The sequence below is a fragment of the Callorhinus ursinus genome, unplaced genomic scaffold (genome assembly GCF_003265705.2).
Source record: "Callorhinus ursinus isolate GAN/ISIS: 27379988/994484 unplaced genomic scaffold, GSC_fseal_2.0 scaffold17, whole genome shotgun sequence".
In the NCBI taxonomy this organism is placed as follows: domain Eukaryota; kingdom Metazoa; phylum Chordata; class Mammalia; order Carnivora; family Otariidae; genus Callorhinus; species Callorhinus ursinus.
In genome coordinates this window covers 40,885,407-40,903,839 of record NW_027397079.1, presented here as the reverse complement: position 1 = coordinate 40,903,839, position 18,433 = coordinate 40,885,407, and the positions used below count along the sequence as shown (strand labels likewise).

Genomic DNA, 18,433 nt, shown 5'->3' with positions numbered 1-18,433 from the left:
CACTGTGTCCTTTCATGCACAAAAGTTTGATGTAACCCCATTTGTCTATTTTTGCTTCTGTTACCTGTGCTTTGCCTGTGCTTGTGTATCATAGCCAAGAAATCATTGCTAGGTCCAACGTCATATTTTCTTCTAGGAGTTTTACAGTTTTAGGTCTTATATTTAGATTGTTAATCCATTTTGAGTTAATTTTTTATATGGTATAAAGGTCCAACTTCATTTTCCTGCCTTAGGTATCCTTTATTCCCAACACAATTTGAAGAGACTGACTGTCCTTTCCCATTGAGTGGTCTTGGCATCCTTGTTGAAGATCATTAGACCAAATACGCAAGGGTCTATCTTTGCACTGTGTATTCCAAACCATTGATCTATTTACCTGTCTATGTCAGTATCACACTCTTATGCTTATTGTAGCCTTACACTATATTTTGGAATCAGGACGTGTGGGTTCTCCATTTTTTTCCAAAGTTGTTTGGGCTATCCACAGTACCTTGAGAATTCATATGAATTTTAGGATTTTTTTTTTCTATTTCTGCAAAATATGCCATTGGGATTTTGATACTAACTGTATTGAATCTACAGATCACTTTGGGTGGTACGGACATCTTAACAATATTGTCTTCAATCCATGAACATGGGAAGTCTTTCCACTTATTTGTGTCTTCTTTAATTTCTTTTAGCACTGTTTTGTAGGAAGTTTTGCAATCAAAAAGTACAAGTCCTTCAAGTTATTTCTGTGCTCTAGATTTTTTTGGCCTTTCTGCATGAATTTTAAGATTGACAAACCCCCACTCACCCACCTCCACCAAACCCCTGCCGAAAAAAGGCCAACTGGGGTTTTGACAGTGACTGTACTGACTCTTAAGATCATTTTGTAGAGTATGCCACTTTAACATTAAGTGTCCCAGTCCCTATGGGATGACCATGGGATAACTTATCACTTGATTTCTTTGAACGTTTTATAGTTTTCAACATCAATATATTAGTCTTATTTTAAGTTTATTCTTAAGTATCTTAGTATTTCTGATGCTTCTGTAAATGAATTTCATTTTCATATTATTCATTACTGATATATAGAAATATTGATCTTTGTACATTCAACTTTTATTCTGCAGCCTTGCTGAACTTGTTTTTGAGATTAAGGTATTTTTTTTTGTAGATTCTTTAAGATTTTCTAAATACAAGATCAAGTCTTCTGCAAACAGAGTTAATTTTACTTATTCCTTTCTAATCTTGATGCATTTTTTCCTTGACTAATTACTCTAGTCAAAAACTTCAATATGGTACACAGAAGTGACAAGAGGCACCAATTTACATTCCTACCAACAATGCACACGGGTTCCCTTTTCTACAAATCTTCACCAGCACTTGTTTCCTTTTCTCTTTTTGATAACAGCCATTTTAACAGCTGTGAGGTAATATCTCATTGTGTTTGATTTGCATTTCCTGATGGTAAGTGATGGTGAGCCTCTTTTCATGTATCTGTTGACAATCTGAATAGATCTTCCTTGGAAAAGTTCAGTTCCTTTCCCAATTTTAGTTTTTCTTTTTTTTTTTTCTTGCTATTGAGTTGTAGGAGTTCCTTATATTTTTTGGATATTAATCTCTCATCAGATATATGATATACAAATATTTCCTCTCATTTCACAGGCTGCCTTTTCATTTTGATGGTGGTTTGCATTGCTGTACAAACTTTTTATTCTGCTGTAGTACCACTTACCTATTTTTGCCTGTTGCTTTTGCTTTGGTGTCAGATTAAAAAAATCATTTCTAAAACCAATGTCAAGGAGCTTTTTTCCAATGTTTTCTTCCAGGATTTTATGGTTTTAGGCCTTACATATAAGTCTTTAATCTACTTGAGTTAATTTTGTGAGTTGTGTAAGATAGGGATCCAGTTTCATTTTTGGCATGTGGATAACCAGTTTTCCCAATACCATTTATTGTAGAGACAATCATTACCCCATAGAGTTTTCTTGGCTCCCCTGTCAAATATTAGTTGATTATGGGGCACCTGGGTGGCTCAGTCAGTTAAGTGTCTAATTCTTGATTTCAGCTCAAGTCATGATCTCAGGGTTGCAAGACTGAGCCCCATGTCAGGTTCTGTGCTCAGTGTGGAGTCTGTTTAAGATTCTCACCCCCTCCCTCTACCCCTTCCCCACCCCTGCTCATGCTCTCTAAAAAATATTTATATACATATATATACACACATATATATCAATTTATATAGGTTGATTGTATATATGTCAATTCATTTCTGGGCTCTGAATTCTGTTCCATTGGTTTATGTGTCTATTTTTATGCCAGTACCATACTGTTTTAACTACTATAACTTTGTAGTTTGAAATCCAGAAATGTGATATACCTGGCTTTGTTCTTCTTTCTCAAAAATGCTTTGGCTCCCTGGGGTTTTCTGTGGTACCATACAAATTTTAGGGTTATTTTTCCTTTTCTGTAAAAATTACCACTGAAATCTGAATAGGGATTGCAATGGATCTAGAGATGACTTTAGGTACTATGGACATCTTAACAATACTAATTATTCCAATTATAAAAATGGGACATCTTTCCATGTACTTGTATCTTCAGTTTCTTTCATCAATGTCTTCTAGTTTTCAGTGTACAGATCTTTTCACCTCCTTTTATTCCTAAGTATTTCATTGTTTTTGATAATATTGTGACTGGGATTGTTTTATTTCTTTTTCAGATACTCTGTCATTAGTGTATAAAAACCGAAATGATTTTTTGCATATTAACTTTTTATCTTCAATCTTTACGAAGTTCCTTTATTAGTTCTAACATTTTTGTATGTGTAGAGTATAGTCTTTAGTCTTCTATATTTAAGAATGTCATTTGCCAACAGATGATTTTACTTGTTTCTTTCCCATTTGGATTCTTTTAATTTCTTTTCCTTGTTCGATTGCTATGGCTAGGATTTGCATTACTAAATTGAATAGGCATAGTGAGAATGGAAACACTTGCCTCGTTCCTTTTTTATTATTATGTTATGTTAATCACCATACATTACATCATTAGTTTTTGATGTAGTGTTCCATGATTCATTGTTCGCATGTAACACCCAGTGCTCCATGCAGTATGTGCCCTCTTTAATACCCATCACCAGGCTAACCCATCCCCCCCTGCCCTCTAGAACCCTCAGTTTGTTTCTCAGAGTCCATAGTCTCTCATGGTTTGTCTCCCCCTCTGTTTTCCCCCCCTTCATTCTTCCCCTCCTGCTATCTTCTTTTTTTTTTTTTAACATATAATGTATTATTTGTTTCAGAGGTACGGGTCTGTGATTCAACAGTCTTACACAATTTACAGCGCTCATTCTTAAAGGAAAAATTTTCATCATTTCACCATGGAGTATGACGTTAGCAGTGGTATGGCCTTTATTGAGGTATACATACTTCCATACCCAATGTATTAAGAGTTTTTATCATGAAATGATAATGTTTTGTTAAATGCTTTTTCTGCATCTATTAAGATAATTATATAATTTTCTTTTATTCTATTAATGTAATATATCATATTTATTGATCTGTGTATGATGAAACATACTTGCCTCCTTGATCACAGTCTATGCTCCTTTTAATGTGCTCTTAAATGTGGTTTGCTAGTATTTCGAGAATTTTTGCATGTCTTCATCGGTGGCCTGTAATTTTCTTTTCTTATACTGACCTTATCTGGCTTTTGTATCAGGGTAATGCTGTTCTTGTAAATGATTTTGGAAGTGTTCCCTCTTCCTCTTGAATTTTTTGGAAGTTTGACAAGGACTGGCATTAATCCTTCTTTAAATGTTTGCATTCACCAGTGAAACCATCTGGTGCTGGGCTTATCTTTGTTAGGAGGATTTTGATACTGAATCACTCTCCTTACTCATTACTGGTCTGTTCAGGTTTTCCATTTCCTTGGTGGACTGTATGTTTCTAGAAATTTTATCCATTTATTCTAGGTTGTCCAATAAGTTGGAGTATAATTGTTAACAGTAGTTTCTCATAATTCTTTTTATTTCTGTGGTGTCTATTGTAATGTCGCCTCTTTCATTTATAATTTTATCTATTTAGGAGTCCTCTCTTTTACTTTTGGTTAGTCTTCCTAAAAGTTTGTCAATTTTGTTATTGTTTCAAAGAACCAACTCAGTTTTGTTAATCTTTTCTATTGCTTTCCTATTTTCTATTCCATTTATTTCTGCTCTTATCTTTATTATTTCCTTTCTTTTGCTAACAGTGGGCTTAGTTTGTTGTTCTTTTAGTTCCTTGAGTTATAAGGTTAGGTTGTTTGAGATCTTTTTTTTCTTGACATATTGCTAACAGCTATTGTTTCCTCTTAGAACTGTTTATGCTGCACCCCACAAGTTGTAGTATATTGTGTTTCGATTTTTAATTGTCTCAAGATACTTTTTCATTTCCTTTTTGATTTCTTCGTTGATCCACTGTTTGTTAATTTCCATATATTTGTGAACTTTCCACTTTTCCTCCTGTTATTGATTTCTATTTTCATTTTCTGACCTCTGTGGTCAGAAAAGGTACTTGATATAATTTTTATCTTCTATTTCTTGAGACTTGTTTTGCAGCCTAACATGTGATTGTTCCTAGATAATGCACCATGTGTGCTTTAAAAATAATATGTATTCTACTGCTATTGGATGGAATGTATATATCAGAATGTATATGTGTCCTAGGTCCATCAGACCTATACTATTGTTTAGATCCACTGTTTCCTTGTTGATTCTCTAAGTGATCTATCCATTGGTGATAGTGGGTATTAAAGGCCCCAACTATTACTATTCCACTGTTTATTTCTCCTTTTAGATCTATATTTGCTTTATATATTTTGGTGCTCTGATTTTCGGTATATTATCTACCTTCCACTTGTCACCTGTTTATCCATTTATTACAGGGCTATATTATTATTTTTAAAGATTTTATTTATTTGACAGAGAGAAAGAGAGAGAGCACAAGCAGTGGGAGCAGCAGGCCGAGGGAGAAGCAGGCTCCCCACAGAGTAGGGAGCCCAATGCAGGGCTAGATCCCAGGACCCTGGGATCATGACCTGAGCAAAGGCAGATGCTTAACCGAGTGAGCCACCCAGGTGCCCCTACAGGGCTACATTATTAAGTTCCTACATTTAGAGTTGTTGTATCCTCTTGGTGCATTGACCCTTTCATCATTATAAAATATCTTTGTCTCTAGTAATTCTGGCCTTAAAGTATATTTTGTTGATATTGACATAGAAACTCCGGCTCTCTTCCAATTCCTGTTTACACAGTACTACTTTTTTCATTCTTTAACTTTCAACATATTTGTCTCTGAATCTAAAATGTTCCTCTTGTAGGCAGCACATAGTTGAATATTTTTAATTCATTTTTCTAATATTTTAAGTCCAATGTCTGGCTTTCCCAGAGGACAGCTTCTATTGACTGCTTTCTTTTACTGTGTATGACCCATACTTTCCTATTTCTTTGCAAGTCTCATAATTATTTGTTGAAAACTAAGGATTTTAAATAATGCGGCAAATCTGTAAATCAGATTCCTCCCCTTCCCCACCTGTTTGTTGTTACTGTATTGTTTGTTTAATGGCTTTTCCTGAACTAATTCTTTGTTGTATGTGACCCCTGAAGCCTCAGTTAGCTCAGTAACCAGCTTATTATTGGATAGAGATTTCCTTAAATGCCTTGAATGAATAAGTATCCCAGCCTTTGTCATTGGGTTCTGCATGCATGTTAAGGAATACCTTCAATGCTCCAGGAGACAGTTTTTAAATCTGTTATAGTCTTCACTTTCTGTTTATGCAGAATCTCAAGGGTTGTTAGAGGTAAGAGCTTAGAGCCTTCTCAGGTTTTTCCCAGACAGGTGGACAAAGATTCCCAAGAACATGTCAGAGTTCACCAGTATGCCATATTTCCCAGCTTTTCCTTTAAGTTTTTTGGTCAGCTTCTTGTTTGCCCAACTGCTATTAGCACCAGATGCAGCAGTAATGTTGAACAACTGTCAAATGCTCTGGGGAGAAGACTGTTTTTTCTGGAATGAGCATAGAGTCAGATCGAAGTAAAATAAGCTCTGCAAGTGAGGGTTTTCCAGGGAGCTGCCAGACAAGTCAAATAATGATAATTCCGGGAATGGGGCTCTTGAGGGAGCTCCTAACTGCCCAATCCAGTGAATGCTAAGCTTTTGGTTTTCACAGCTACTGTGACTGTGAAAGACTACTGGTTTTCAAGATTACTGTGGAGCTGAGGAGAGGAATGATAAGAGAGCAAGTGAAAACACCACAAAATCTTATTATTTTTAATTACTTAAACTTTTAATGAAAACAATTAGAGGACACCATTAAACTGGAAGAAAGATACTATTTTTTGTTCAAAATCTGAAAGATTCATGAGCAATACGTTTAAAGATCACTAAGTCAGAAAAAACTTCTTGAGGACACCATGAATTTCTATTGTATGGTATAAATCATCATTTAATTAATAATTGTTATGTCTTATAACATTTAAAGACAATGGCAAAGTCCCTGGCATTATTTTGGTTTATAAAGTCATACTTCATTCTAAATTCAAATTTATTTTATTTACTTGCTTATTTAGCATTGCTTTTTATATACTTTCACAGCCTACATTAGTATAAAGATACCATTTTGACTCATATGGATTTTGAAATAACAATTAGGAAAATAGCAATTAGGGAGAAAATGGATATGTAAATTCGAACCAACAAAAACAATTCATACACTTTGGGTCCTCTACAGTAAGGAAGAATTAGTACAATCACCCAATACCTGGTACCTCAATTTGTCTGACTAATGTAGGAAAATAACCTAGATACATGGCCTTCTATTAGTCAAAGATGCTCAACAACTTACTGAATATTTGATTGTTTGAGGCTATTTATATCTGCTACTTATTATCTTCCTCTGACTCAGTGGTAATTCTAGGTAAGGCCCAGAAGGAAAGGGAAAGGGTCTCATTAGTCCATTTGTGCCTTACTAACATATATGTTTAAACATTACCTGAGTTTTACAAAAACTCCATTTTTGTCATGGAGTAAAAGTAAAATGAAATGAAGTCTTTGTCAGCGAGAAACACTCCTTCATATAATACCTGGATTTTTCCTTCTTGTTATACCAAATTGTATCAATTACCTTGAAATACTATTATTCAAATACTTTCCACTGAACAAAGCTAACTGTAATCACTGATCTTGTATCTCAACCATTCATAGCTATCGCAGAGAAACTCACACATTGCCATGGTTCTATTTTCTTCCCAAATTGATTCATAACTTTGGAAAAAAGTAGGCTTGCTCTGAAACAAATGCTGGCCAGTTACATGCCAAGGCAGTAATTTTGTAGTACCTTTTTATATTCTGGATTCCCTTCCATTAAATGAATAAGGCATGGAGATGTGAAAAAGCCTCCTGATGCATTGAGAATCACAGAAATCCTTTCTTGAAATCAATGAAATATTTCCAATCAAATCTGAGCTGTTCGATGAATATGAATCTCTAGATCATTAACTAAAATCAAGAGGCATCTTTAATTAAATCTAAAATTTAACATACAGAATGGAAAATCCACAAAAAGTAAGAATTTTATTTGAAATCCCAAAATACCAGGCAGGCCCAAATTTTGAATATTTGGCCAATTAAGGCACCTTCCTTAATGAGAGAAAATATTAAGCAAAAAGATAAAAAACCCAAGACGGGAGGTTCATATCCCCAGAAAAATTTAAGGCTTTTCTCCCAAATGATTATATTGCCATTTTCAAATATGTTCTCTTATAATACAAAAGAAAGAGCTGTTTTCTCCATTTGTTTTCTTTTAAAGATACATTAAATGTCTTTTTAGAGAGAAATTCTTTGATGAATTTATCATTTCTGAAAAACTGAACTCAGGTATGTTTTTAACATGTTCTCATTCAGAATGTTAAGTAAAAGGATCATCCTCAACCTTACTCTACTATGTTTGGGAGAGAGAGTAGAAGGTTTCATGGACTAAGGGCAGGGGGTGTAGAAGAGAAAAGTTCTGTAAATTTGTGAAAAGAACCATATAGGAAATATTTTAGGCTTTACAGGTCATGAGGTCCCTGTTACAACTACTCAAAACTTTATCATTTTAGTGTGAAAATGTAAAGAAATGGGTGTGGCTGTGTTCCATAACCTTCACTTACAAAAACAGGCCATCAGCTGGATTTTACCTGAGTCATGCTTTGCTGACCCCTGATCTTTTTTTTTTTTTTTAAGATTTTATTTTTAAGTCATCTCTACACCCACTGGGGGCCTCGAAATCACAACCCCGAGATTAAGAGTCCCATGATCCACCAATGAGCCAGCCAGGCGCCCAGCTGACCCCCTGAACTAAAAGAAAACTGGAAGTGGCATTTGTATCGAGGATAACATTATGAGTGAGCATGCAAAGAGATTAGGCATCCTGATGTATTCTGTGCCTTGCTGTTAAAATTACGGCATTTTCCCCACTCAGTTGATAATTAGCTCCCAACTTTAGTGGAAACAATGAGAGCAAAGGGGCAAAAAGTTAAGATGAAGAGATTCCTTCTTTAGAGTCACCTAGAAATCATACAAGCTACTGACCAAAATTCAGCACAAGAGTGACCAAGTCTTTGCTTTGAGTATGCCTTCCCTGACAACTGGAGGAATGAAACCTTCTTCAAAGCTAAACTCAGTTCTAAGAGAGAGCTTCTAGCAAGGAGAGCTATCTCAAGTATTCACCAGGAAAACTGATCGTAGCATATACTCTGACCTACAGGTTGCAGAATTAGGCAAAATAATCCTAATATTTTTATTTTTAATAATATAGAGTCTGGAAGCATTGTGGAAAAACCTGCTTTCAGAGAAACTAAAAGCTTTCATGACCCATTGGTAAAATCTGGCTTCATAAATCTTGGGGTTTTAAAACACAGCAGGCATACCCTCCCACATGACAATTCCACCTCTTCCAACATGCTACAATAAATGGGGGGGGGGGAAATCATACTACAGATATGGTAATTAGTTCAGTTTTGTAGATCTGCTATAAGCTATTTTGCCTTTGTTTTGTAGTCTTCTCTATCAAATACGTTTAATTGTATTATGCTGCCCTCAGGTGTCTATTCTTTTATATGCATGATTAGCAGGCAAAGCAGTATCCTTTGTAAATTTCCAAACCAAGAAGCTATGGATGTGATATTCAAAGTATTCTTTCATAAACCCCAACCATGAGCTAATGAAGTATTAGAAGTTCAACTTTTAGGGATATGTGAAATATTACTTGGACTTTTCCTGCCACTTGTGTAACACACTGCCATTGAAAAAGGAACTAGACGTGGTATAAAGAAAAAAATAGGGGCACCTGGATGGCTCAGTTGTTAAGCGACTGCCTTAGGCTCAGGTCATGATCCCGGGGTCCTGGGATCGAGCCCCGCATCGGGCTCCCTGCTTCTCCCTCTCCCACTCCCTCTGCTTGTGTTCCTGCTCTCGCTATCTCTCTCTGTCAAATAAATAAAATCTTAAAAAAAAATATTGCAAATGATAATAATATTGTAACACAGTGGTTCTCAAAGTATGACTCAGGGATCCAGTTCAGGGTGTCCATGAGGTCAAACCTGGTGTTATAATAATACTCAGAACATTTTTTTCACTCTCTCTCACAGGTTACAGTGGAGTGTTCTAGAAGCTATATTACTTGTGACATACTGCAACTAACTAAAAAAAGCAGAGAATTTAGCTGTCTTCTACTAGGCCAAATATGAAAGTCTTGCAAAAAATTTTTCAATGCTATACTTCTCACTGATTTTTTTGTCTAATTCATAAAAAAGAACGTTATTCCCATATGATTTCACTTAATATGTGGAATCTGGAAAACAAATAAATGAACAAATAGGTGATGGGGATTAAGGAGTGCACTTGTGATCAGCACCAGGTATTCTCTGTACATGAATGACTAAACTGTACACCTGAAACTGATATTATGCTATATGGTACCTAACTGGAATTTAAATTAAAAACTTAAAAAAATATATGTGTGTAAAGTTTAAAAAAAAAAAAAAAGGAAAAGCAGAAACAGACGCATAAATACAGAGGAACAAACTGATTGCTGCCAGAGGGGAGGGGGATGGGGGGCTGGGCAAAATAGGTGAAGGGGAGTGGGAGACACAGACTCCCAGTTATGAAATGAATAAGTCACAGGATAAAAAGTACAGTATAGGGAAAACAGTCACTAGTACTGTAATAGCGTTATGTGGTGACAGATGGGAGCTACAGTTGTGGTGAGCACAGCATAACATACAGACTTGTCAAATCACTATGGTGTACACCTGAAACTAACATAACATTGTGTGTCAACTATACTTCAATTAAAAAAAAAGGTACAATCTTCCAGTTATAAAACAAATACCACATGGAGATATAATGTACATCATAGTGACTACAGTATTGAATGTCTGAAACTGAAGAGTAGCTTTAAAGTTCTCATCGCAAGAAAAAAAATTATAACCATGTATGGTGACAGATGTTAACTAGACTTACTATGGTGATCATTTTGTAATATATATAAACAATGAATCATTATGTTGTACACCTAAAAACGAAAAAATAAAATTCACTCATTTTAAAAGAAAAAAGTATGTTATTCATTTAGTGGGTTTATTAATGCTATTTTAGAATAATTTAATAAATATTTTAATATCTTATCCATTTTAGTTTCTAACATGGTAAATATTAATGGATATACACAAAAACTCTTTGGGGTCCTCAAAAAAATTTAAGAGTATAAAGGTAATATGATACTGTAAAGTTTGAGAGAAGTACTGTAGTAGCATATTCTATCACAACATCATAAAAAGTGTTTCCTCTGAAATTTGAGAAGATAAAGGAAAAGACACTGACCTGATTATCAAATTACAAAGACTAAACTCTACTTTTAAGTTATCATAGAATGACAGACATTAACTTAAGCAATGGGATTAGAGTTAAGAGGTTTCAGTCACCTTCCTTACCCTCACTTCTTCCCTCCCCAAACCATCTGCAGGAGAAAGAGCAAAAACAGACTTCATATGGCGTTTCATCTACTTTCCTTTATCATTTTCTACTAATGACCTGTGCAAATGTGAAAAACTCATAATGGTAAGAAGGAAAAGGAATGCAGCAACTGAATAATGCATAAATTAGATAACCTGAGGTTCCTAAATGAACCCCATTGACCCAACTGATATCCACATTGTATTTTTTCCATGTATGAACCTATTCTAAAAAAAAGCAGAGCTACCAAAAAAAAAAAAAGTTAAAGAAAGAGAAAGGGTGGGAGGTGGCTAGGGAGGCAGAAATGGGGGAAAGGAATAAAAGGAAAGGAGGCTTTCATTTTGAGGAGTCACAGAAGCAGAGAAAATGCACCAGTGCATGATTAACTGTGACATGCTTAAGTAAGCATTCCTATTAAAATCCACATAGTTGTCAATGTGACAGTATCTCAAAGGTCATTTTAAAAAATTGAAAAATCTGAGGGGTGCCTGGGTGGCTCAGCCAGCTAAGCGTCTGCCTTTGGCTCAGGTCATGATCTCGGGGTCCTGGAATCGAGCCCCGAGTTAGGCTCTCTGCTCGGCAGGGAGACTGCTTCTCCCTCTCCCACTGCCCCTCCCCCCTTCTTGTGCTCACTCTAGCTCTCTCTCTCTCAAATTATTAAATAAAATCTTTAAAAAAAATAGAAAAATCTGAAATCAAGACATTTTTCTATAAAAACATTTCCACAGCTGATGGTTAAGGTTCTCAGGCGATCCCCAAAATGCTCCTTCTGGTGAGAAAAACAGTAACAGTAAAAGTGAACCCAAGGCCCCACCAAAAACCCTTGGCAACTCTGGTCCAGACCTGATGCTTCTGCAAACTACCAGTATCACTGAGAAGTTCCAGGGATGAGAGCCTGCTGGAAGTCACTGTGGCTGGGAAGCTCCCAAAGAGGTGAAAGGAGAGACTTGGTACCAAGGACATGGAAAAGAGGATTCCAAGGGAAGGAGACTGTGCTGGCTGAATGGAAATTAAACACAAGGCTAGAATCTACAGTAGGGAAAAACTCAGGAAAATAAATGAATGCCAGGGATGGCTTTCCTGGCAGAGGACACCGAGGGTGTGGGGCAACAGACACAGGAAGAGGAGCCCAGAGAGAAGACAGCTCTACGGGAGGGAGGGCAGCAGGCCAAACGCACTTAAGGCAGATGCCAGTTACAAGAAAGATAATCACAGAAACAAAGATTTCCTAGGCTATTAAACCTGCCTATCACCCTCACAGAGGTTTGTGGTGCTTTGAGGGTACAAAGGTAAAACAGCACAATATGAAAAGTAAAAGCATTAGACAATTCTTATAATAGTCATTTTCCACTTCTGATAATTAATCAAATATTTTACCCACCATTTACAATTCTATGATCCTACAGAGCCAATCCAGGAATTAAAAATACAATTAACAATGCAGTTTACAGACTGAAAAATAATGGACTGCTATGACCTATGTCAAACTGTACTATGCATATATTTTTAACATTATTCTATTACAAAACCTATACTTGATTCCTTGACTTCTTTCTGCCTCCCTACCAGTATGGTATACTAACTGTGGTTTTATCCTTTAGTCGTTCAACCTATAACCCAACACCAAACAAAAACAAAAAGAAACAAACAAAAAACAGTAAGGTCCTGCCTCATACATTAAACTCAGACCACTGAGGATGACAGTCAACACACCCAGAGTATCCCAAAGATATCTATCTACAGGAGGCCTAGCCTGAGCCAGATAGAACCACCACTCCAGAAGAACCACACCCCCAAATCCCTTACACCCTGTCGCCAAGTGGGCTAGCTCCTGCCATTACTGAAAAACACAGAGACATCTTGGGTAAAATTGCTACTAAAAATCCCAAGCCACAGTGTTAAAGGGTAGATTCTGCCACAATATCTTGATTAAAAATAATGTCCTGGCTACTGCCTCTGACCATCGCCTGACCCTGGGCAGTCACTGTCTTATGGATCACTTTTGACTTTTAGTTGTGAAAATGACCAACTGATTCTATATTTATCTATCCTGGTCTTCATTACAACTCAGTCTATATCTAAAACTTCCTCCCACCTCAGGGTCCAGCCCTAGTAAGAAGTTTCTGCCTATTGTCCTGCCCCTGACACCTGTCTTCAGCCCCAGTGATAATCCCGGCAGAGAGCTGAATCTCAACTATGATCCAAGTACCTGAGAGCTAGTTATCGTCAACAAAGCACATCTGAAGATTAGTCCAGAAAAGAAATAGTTTTGAATTTATTCTAACATGACAAAATCCTTTATTCATACTATTTCCAATAAAACACATGGCTTTAAAGAAAGATTTTCAGATTTTCAGCTCTTTCCATGTTGATAGTTGAAATAACATCAATACAACTTAGTTCCAGCATGGTAAGAGAAAAATAAACTCTAGAATTTGTTTTAATAGAAATTTATCTGTATGTGCAAAAGTTTAATTTACATACCTATTTCATAGATGAAGAGGCATTTTAAAAATAAGAAATTACTTAGCAAATTAGCCATGTGACCACAATTATAAAATATTTTATCTGAGAATAAACCACATGCAAATAAAAGCAAGTCAATACAATTGCTAAAATAATGATACATCATTATTTTTTAAAAAAAAATAGGTACAAAAGGGAATCAGCCTTTTTAGCTACAACGAAATTATAACATTTGAATGAACTTCTCCCAAAAATATTGCATATACTTCGTACTGGTTTTTGTTTTAGCCTACTTAGTGAAATTCAATAATCCAAGGTATAATTAAAATAGCCCCCCAGTACTTTTCCACTATAGCACCTCAGTTACCTGCTACATTTTTCAGTTAAAAGGACTAATGGAAGTCAGCCTAGCCAATACTACCAGAAATGAGATTTGAGTTCCATAAATGTCTCATTCATTTCTGATCCTTACCCAAATGGCACAGAACTTGGATAGAGTAGACATACTGTTAAGTGTTTGCTGAATAACAGAATTATAAAAAGAAAGAATGGCATTCCAATATATGACAGTATATTAGATTTATTATATTAGTATACATTCTATCATTTTATTAGTAAGAAAAATTAGCAGAATGAACAAAGGCCCATACCAGTGCATTTTCAATGTATCATTCCTTAGAGTAAATAAAACCCACAAGGAGGATTCACAAAGAAAAGCCAAAAGAAGCTAATTCCCAAGTTATGCCTCCCCCACTGAAAGCAAAAGACAAGCTCATCTCAGTACTTCTTAGAAAGGGTCATGCTGTTGTATTGCTATCATGGCACCATGTTAAGGAAGAAAAGGAAAATGGTTCATTAGTTCACTTCCCAAGAGGATTATTCTGGCGTTGGACTAAGTAATGAGAGGTGACGGCCTAGGCAGTACGGCCTGGGAAGGAGGTGAAAAGGGGCAGACATTAGAAGTAATTCACTTTATATTTTGAATGATTCACCTTCAAAGGGGCCATGCTAATAAGTCAAACAGACACTGTAACAATAAATCAGGCAATCATGATGCAAGAGAAGCTACACCCAGAATTATGGATAAAAACTTACCACCTAGAAGGAAAATTTATTTTTAAAATGAATCCAGAGTTGGAAGATGAGAAAACACATTTTCATATGGTTAGTTCTTATGATAACTACTATATATTCAACACTTTTAACAGCATGCATTGTAAATAAGGATTAAAAAAACCTCTAATATACAAAACCTAAACAACAGACAAACCTAAGTATACAGCACACATTTTCAAAAACAAAGCTAAGAACCAATAATTACTAAAAATATGTTGATGATATTGTATTTATTCTCTTTCTTATATGTAATTGTGACTATAGCCAAACAGTATTAAGTTTCATTTGTATACTGCCTCTCACCTATCAACTCCTACATTCTAGTTGCCAAAAAGAAGTGTGACGCTTCATTTAATCTCTTTTCAATTATTCAAAAGTGGTCTGAAAACAGAACAAGAGCATATCCGAGATCTGTGCTTCTGAACCTATGGACTATAGACACTGGGGTGCCTGTGGTTAGTTTGGGTATAAAACATGCTGTGTTATGTGAATAATAACAAACCTCACACCTTTATTTACTGCTATGTTTCAAATTATTGTGATTGATACACGTCTATTTGAAAGTATTATTAAAGCAATATTAGCTTTCTAAAAAGTAATTCAGCTTTTAATAGAAACCAATCTGCCATCTAGCAACTTCCACAGAAGTTCTACGAGATCCTCAACTTTTAAGTAAGAATTGAAAGTGTTACTGGACTTTTTTTTTTTTTTTTTGTCATTATAAATTTTCTCAGCCAACAGACACTAAATGCACAACCATCGTATGTGAATGAGACCACAAAATATCTCACGTGAGGAAAATACCTCATGCTGGGACTTGCTGGCTTGGATCAAAGTTATATGTGGACAAGAGTATTCAAAATTGTCTCTTTCAGCTGAAAGTTAGGTTGAGAAATTAAGTCAGAGGAAAAGAAGGGGACAGAATTGTAACTGTGATCATAAGACAGGCAGAGAAATTAAACAAGGAAAATCTACTTTACTGGTAAGAGAAAAACAGAGGTCAGGACTGTCCACTGACTGGTCATCCCCACAACAAGCCAATGAGTTTAGATTCTGATCCTCATGTCAAAGGTCACACTGTGGAAATCCTAGTACCTTTATTTCCCCAAGATGTATTATGGCGCTCTTACCCCAAAATGTCCCAAGAGTATCTACTAATTTTATTCTATATCATCTCTGGACACATATGTCTAAAAGTTACTAGGTTATTCTATATTCATCTCATGCAAATTGCTGCAAAAGGAACTTCCTAGCTTCCTAGTTGAGTTGAGAGGTCTGTGAAGATGTGTTAGCTATCACTACATCTCCTCTTCATTTTTCTGATAGATCACTTTTTTTTTCCTTCAGTCCATCTTAAGAGTCCCAAACAGCTCCATTTTGCCTTTCTTAAAGAAATTATGTGGGCTTTCGGAATAGGAAAACAAATCTGTATGGATACCTAAGTTTTAGTGTTTTGTTTTGTTTTGTCTTTTTAAGATTTTATTTATTTGACAGAGAGAGAGACAGCGAGAGAGGGAACACAAGCAGGGGTAGAGGGAGAAGGAGAAGTAGGCTTCCTGCCGAGCAGGGAGCCTGATGCGGGGCTCAATTCCAGGACCCTGGGATCATGACCTGAGCCGAAGGCAGACGCTTAATGACTGAGCCACCAGGCACCCCAGTTTTAGTTCTTTCAATGTGATTTTTTAAAACTGTAAGATAAATCATATAGCAAATCAAGGGATGATCTAGATTCTTTAATCATAAGAAACCTAGTTTTCTCTTCCCCAAAATAAATGGACTTGGGACTATGAAATAATTTTTGTGCTAAATAAGAACATACTGGCCTATATTAAACTAAAACATTTTCATTTTCTCTAAGATAAACAGTTTAAGTAAATGCTAAAATTCCACATCTATGAGAGGTAAAAGTTTATATATAATTATAAATTTAAGTTCACTCTAGATTTTAAATAGAAGATGAGATAGTAAATAGAATATTTTGATATTTCAACTAGTAGAAGACCACATGAGCTGAGAAGTGTAGAAAAGGCTGTGTTCTTAAGACTGGCTACTAGATTTAGTAAAAACACAGTCAACATCTTCAGATCTAACTTATATCCCCTTTCCATCATATTATCAACCCAAATAAAAATGTCCCTGCCATCTACTGGAGAACAAAGATACAGAACACACTCACTACAGGTAAGTCAACTCCAGACATGTAGACAATATCACATTCACTTTTAAGTGAATTATGTTCTATGCTAGCATATAAAATAGTTATTTCTTTTTCCAAGGATTTACGTTTACCTACGTGCCATGTAGAGAATGAGAGAAAGGGAGGCAGAGAATAAGTACGTATGAACACAAAAGCAAAGATAAACCCAAGATATTTTGATTTCCGTAAGACAGCTTCACACACCTACACTTACATGGCCGTGGAGATCTGTGTTAAGAAGCATCATTGCACAGGTGAGACAATGGACCCCATCTAAGGGAAGAGACAAGGAAAGAAAGCATTAATTCACTATTTCCTACTGGACTCCTTATTATCATTAGAGTGGCATACATTAAGAACCTATGAAAACACAAAAATGTGGCTATGCACAATTAATTGTATTTGTTTGGGGAGACAAAAAATAGGTAAATTATTAGAAGGACCTCAGTGCACAGAGTTGGACTCTGCTGGTGATAAAGTGTATCATTTTTACCTCTCTGGAGGGTAGTTTGATAGAACATATCTTAAGCTTTGAAACAGTATCTTTTGACACAGCAAATCCATTTATAAGGCTTTACACTAAAGAAATAAGGATCTATACAAAATACAAGGGTATCCAAAGAAATATTGCTTATAATGGGGAACAAGTAAATAAAACCCTCCAAAAACACAATCCTGTTATGTTTAAGTCATTAAAAATGTTGTCCAAGTATACACGTTGAAATAGAAAGATATTTCACAATAAATTATTATATGAAAAGCATATTATATGCAGTATGGTTCCCTTTAAATATAAATACATCTAGAATAATATATAACATATTAAAAGATTATCATCTCTGGATAGTGAGATAATTTTTATCTTTTTATTTATATTTTCCCAATTTTCTGTAACATAAGATACAGAAATGAAAATAAATTATTTGCTACTGTTCCTTCTTTTTTTACTTTCTGGGAGGAAAGTGAATTAGGAAAGAAGCAAAAGTTAAAGAAAACCAAGATTTGCATCTTTCACTATACTGTCTGCATATTAGGTCTCTGGCTAAAAATATATGGGTAGGAATAGTTATCCTCTTTCTTGACAGTTCACTAAAGGCAGCATGTAGGTTGGTCCAGGATACTATGGATCACACAAAAGTAAAATATTGCAATAACTGTAAAGATTAAAAAATTAAATATTCAGGGGAAAGATGTTGCTCAAACCAGATGGATCATGTCACATTTAGATGGAAACATCACTCTCTCTTACTTTATAAAGGAAAAGAAAAAGCACTAAGAGTTAGAAGCTTCTCATTTCCAAACCTTAGAATTACTTCTCCTCATTCTTTTCCTGCAATTCTCAATCCAAGTATAGTAGACAATGGCAGTGAAGATGCAGAAAAATCTTATTAGTGTATGCCAATGTACAGAAAGGCAGGCCTTCCTAATTACTGAATTCATGAATTAAAAATAGCTTATTTTTCAGAAGTATGCCTTTGAATATAGTAGGTGATTTCTGTTACTAATGTCTCTAAGGAGATGCTATCAAATGCCCAAAAGTATATTTACTCCAGTTCCAGTTTGTTATTAAATTTTAAATAATTTAAAATATTTTCCTTGAAAGCATTTGTAAAACTCAGTAGCCAACTCTCAAATACCCTTATCA

At 35.4% G+C, this 18,433-nt stretch overlaps 1 protein-coding gene across 13 annotated transcripts in view; it reads right to left on the bottom strand.

The window, feature by feature from the left end:
- The window catches only part of PSD3 (pleckstrin and Sec7 domain containing 3), a 706,817-nt gene that overhangs the window by 307,656 nt on the left and 380,728 nt on the right, over window positions 1-18,433 (bottom strand). For 12 of the 13 annotated variants that reach the window (XM_073902616.1, XM_025886232.2, XM_073902618.1 and 9 more), the window contains one exon: window positions 17,003-17,061. In XM_073902616.1, the coding sequence (XP_073758717.1) occupies window positions 17,003-17,061 (59 nt within the window). Of the gene's footprint in view, window positions 1-17,002; window positions 17,062-18,433 lie in introns of those variants that run through there. The other variant, XM_073902628.1, reaches the window with a different exon arrangement.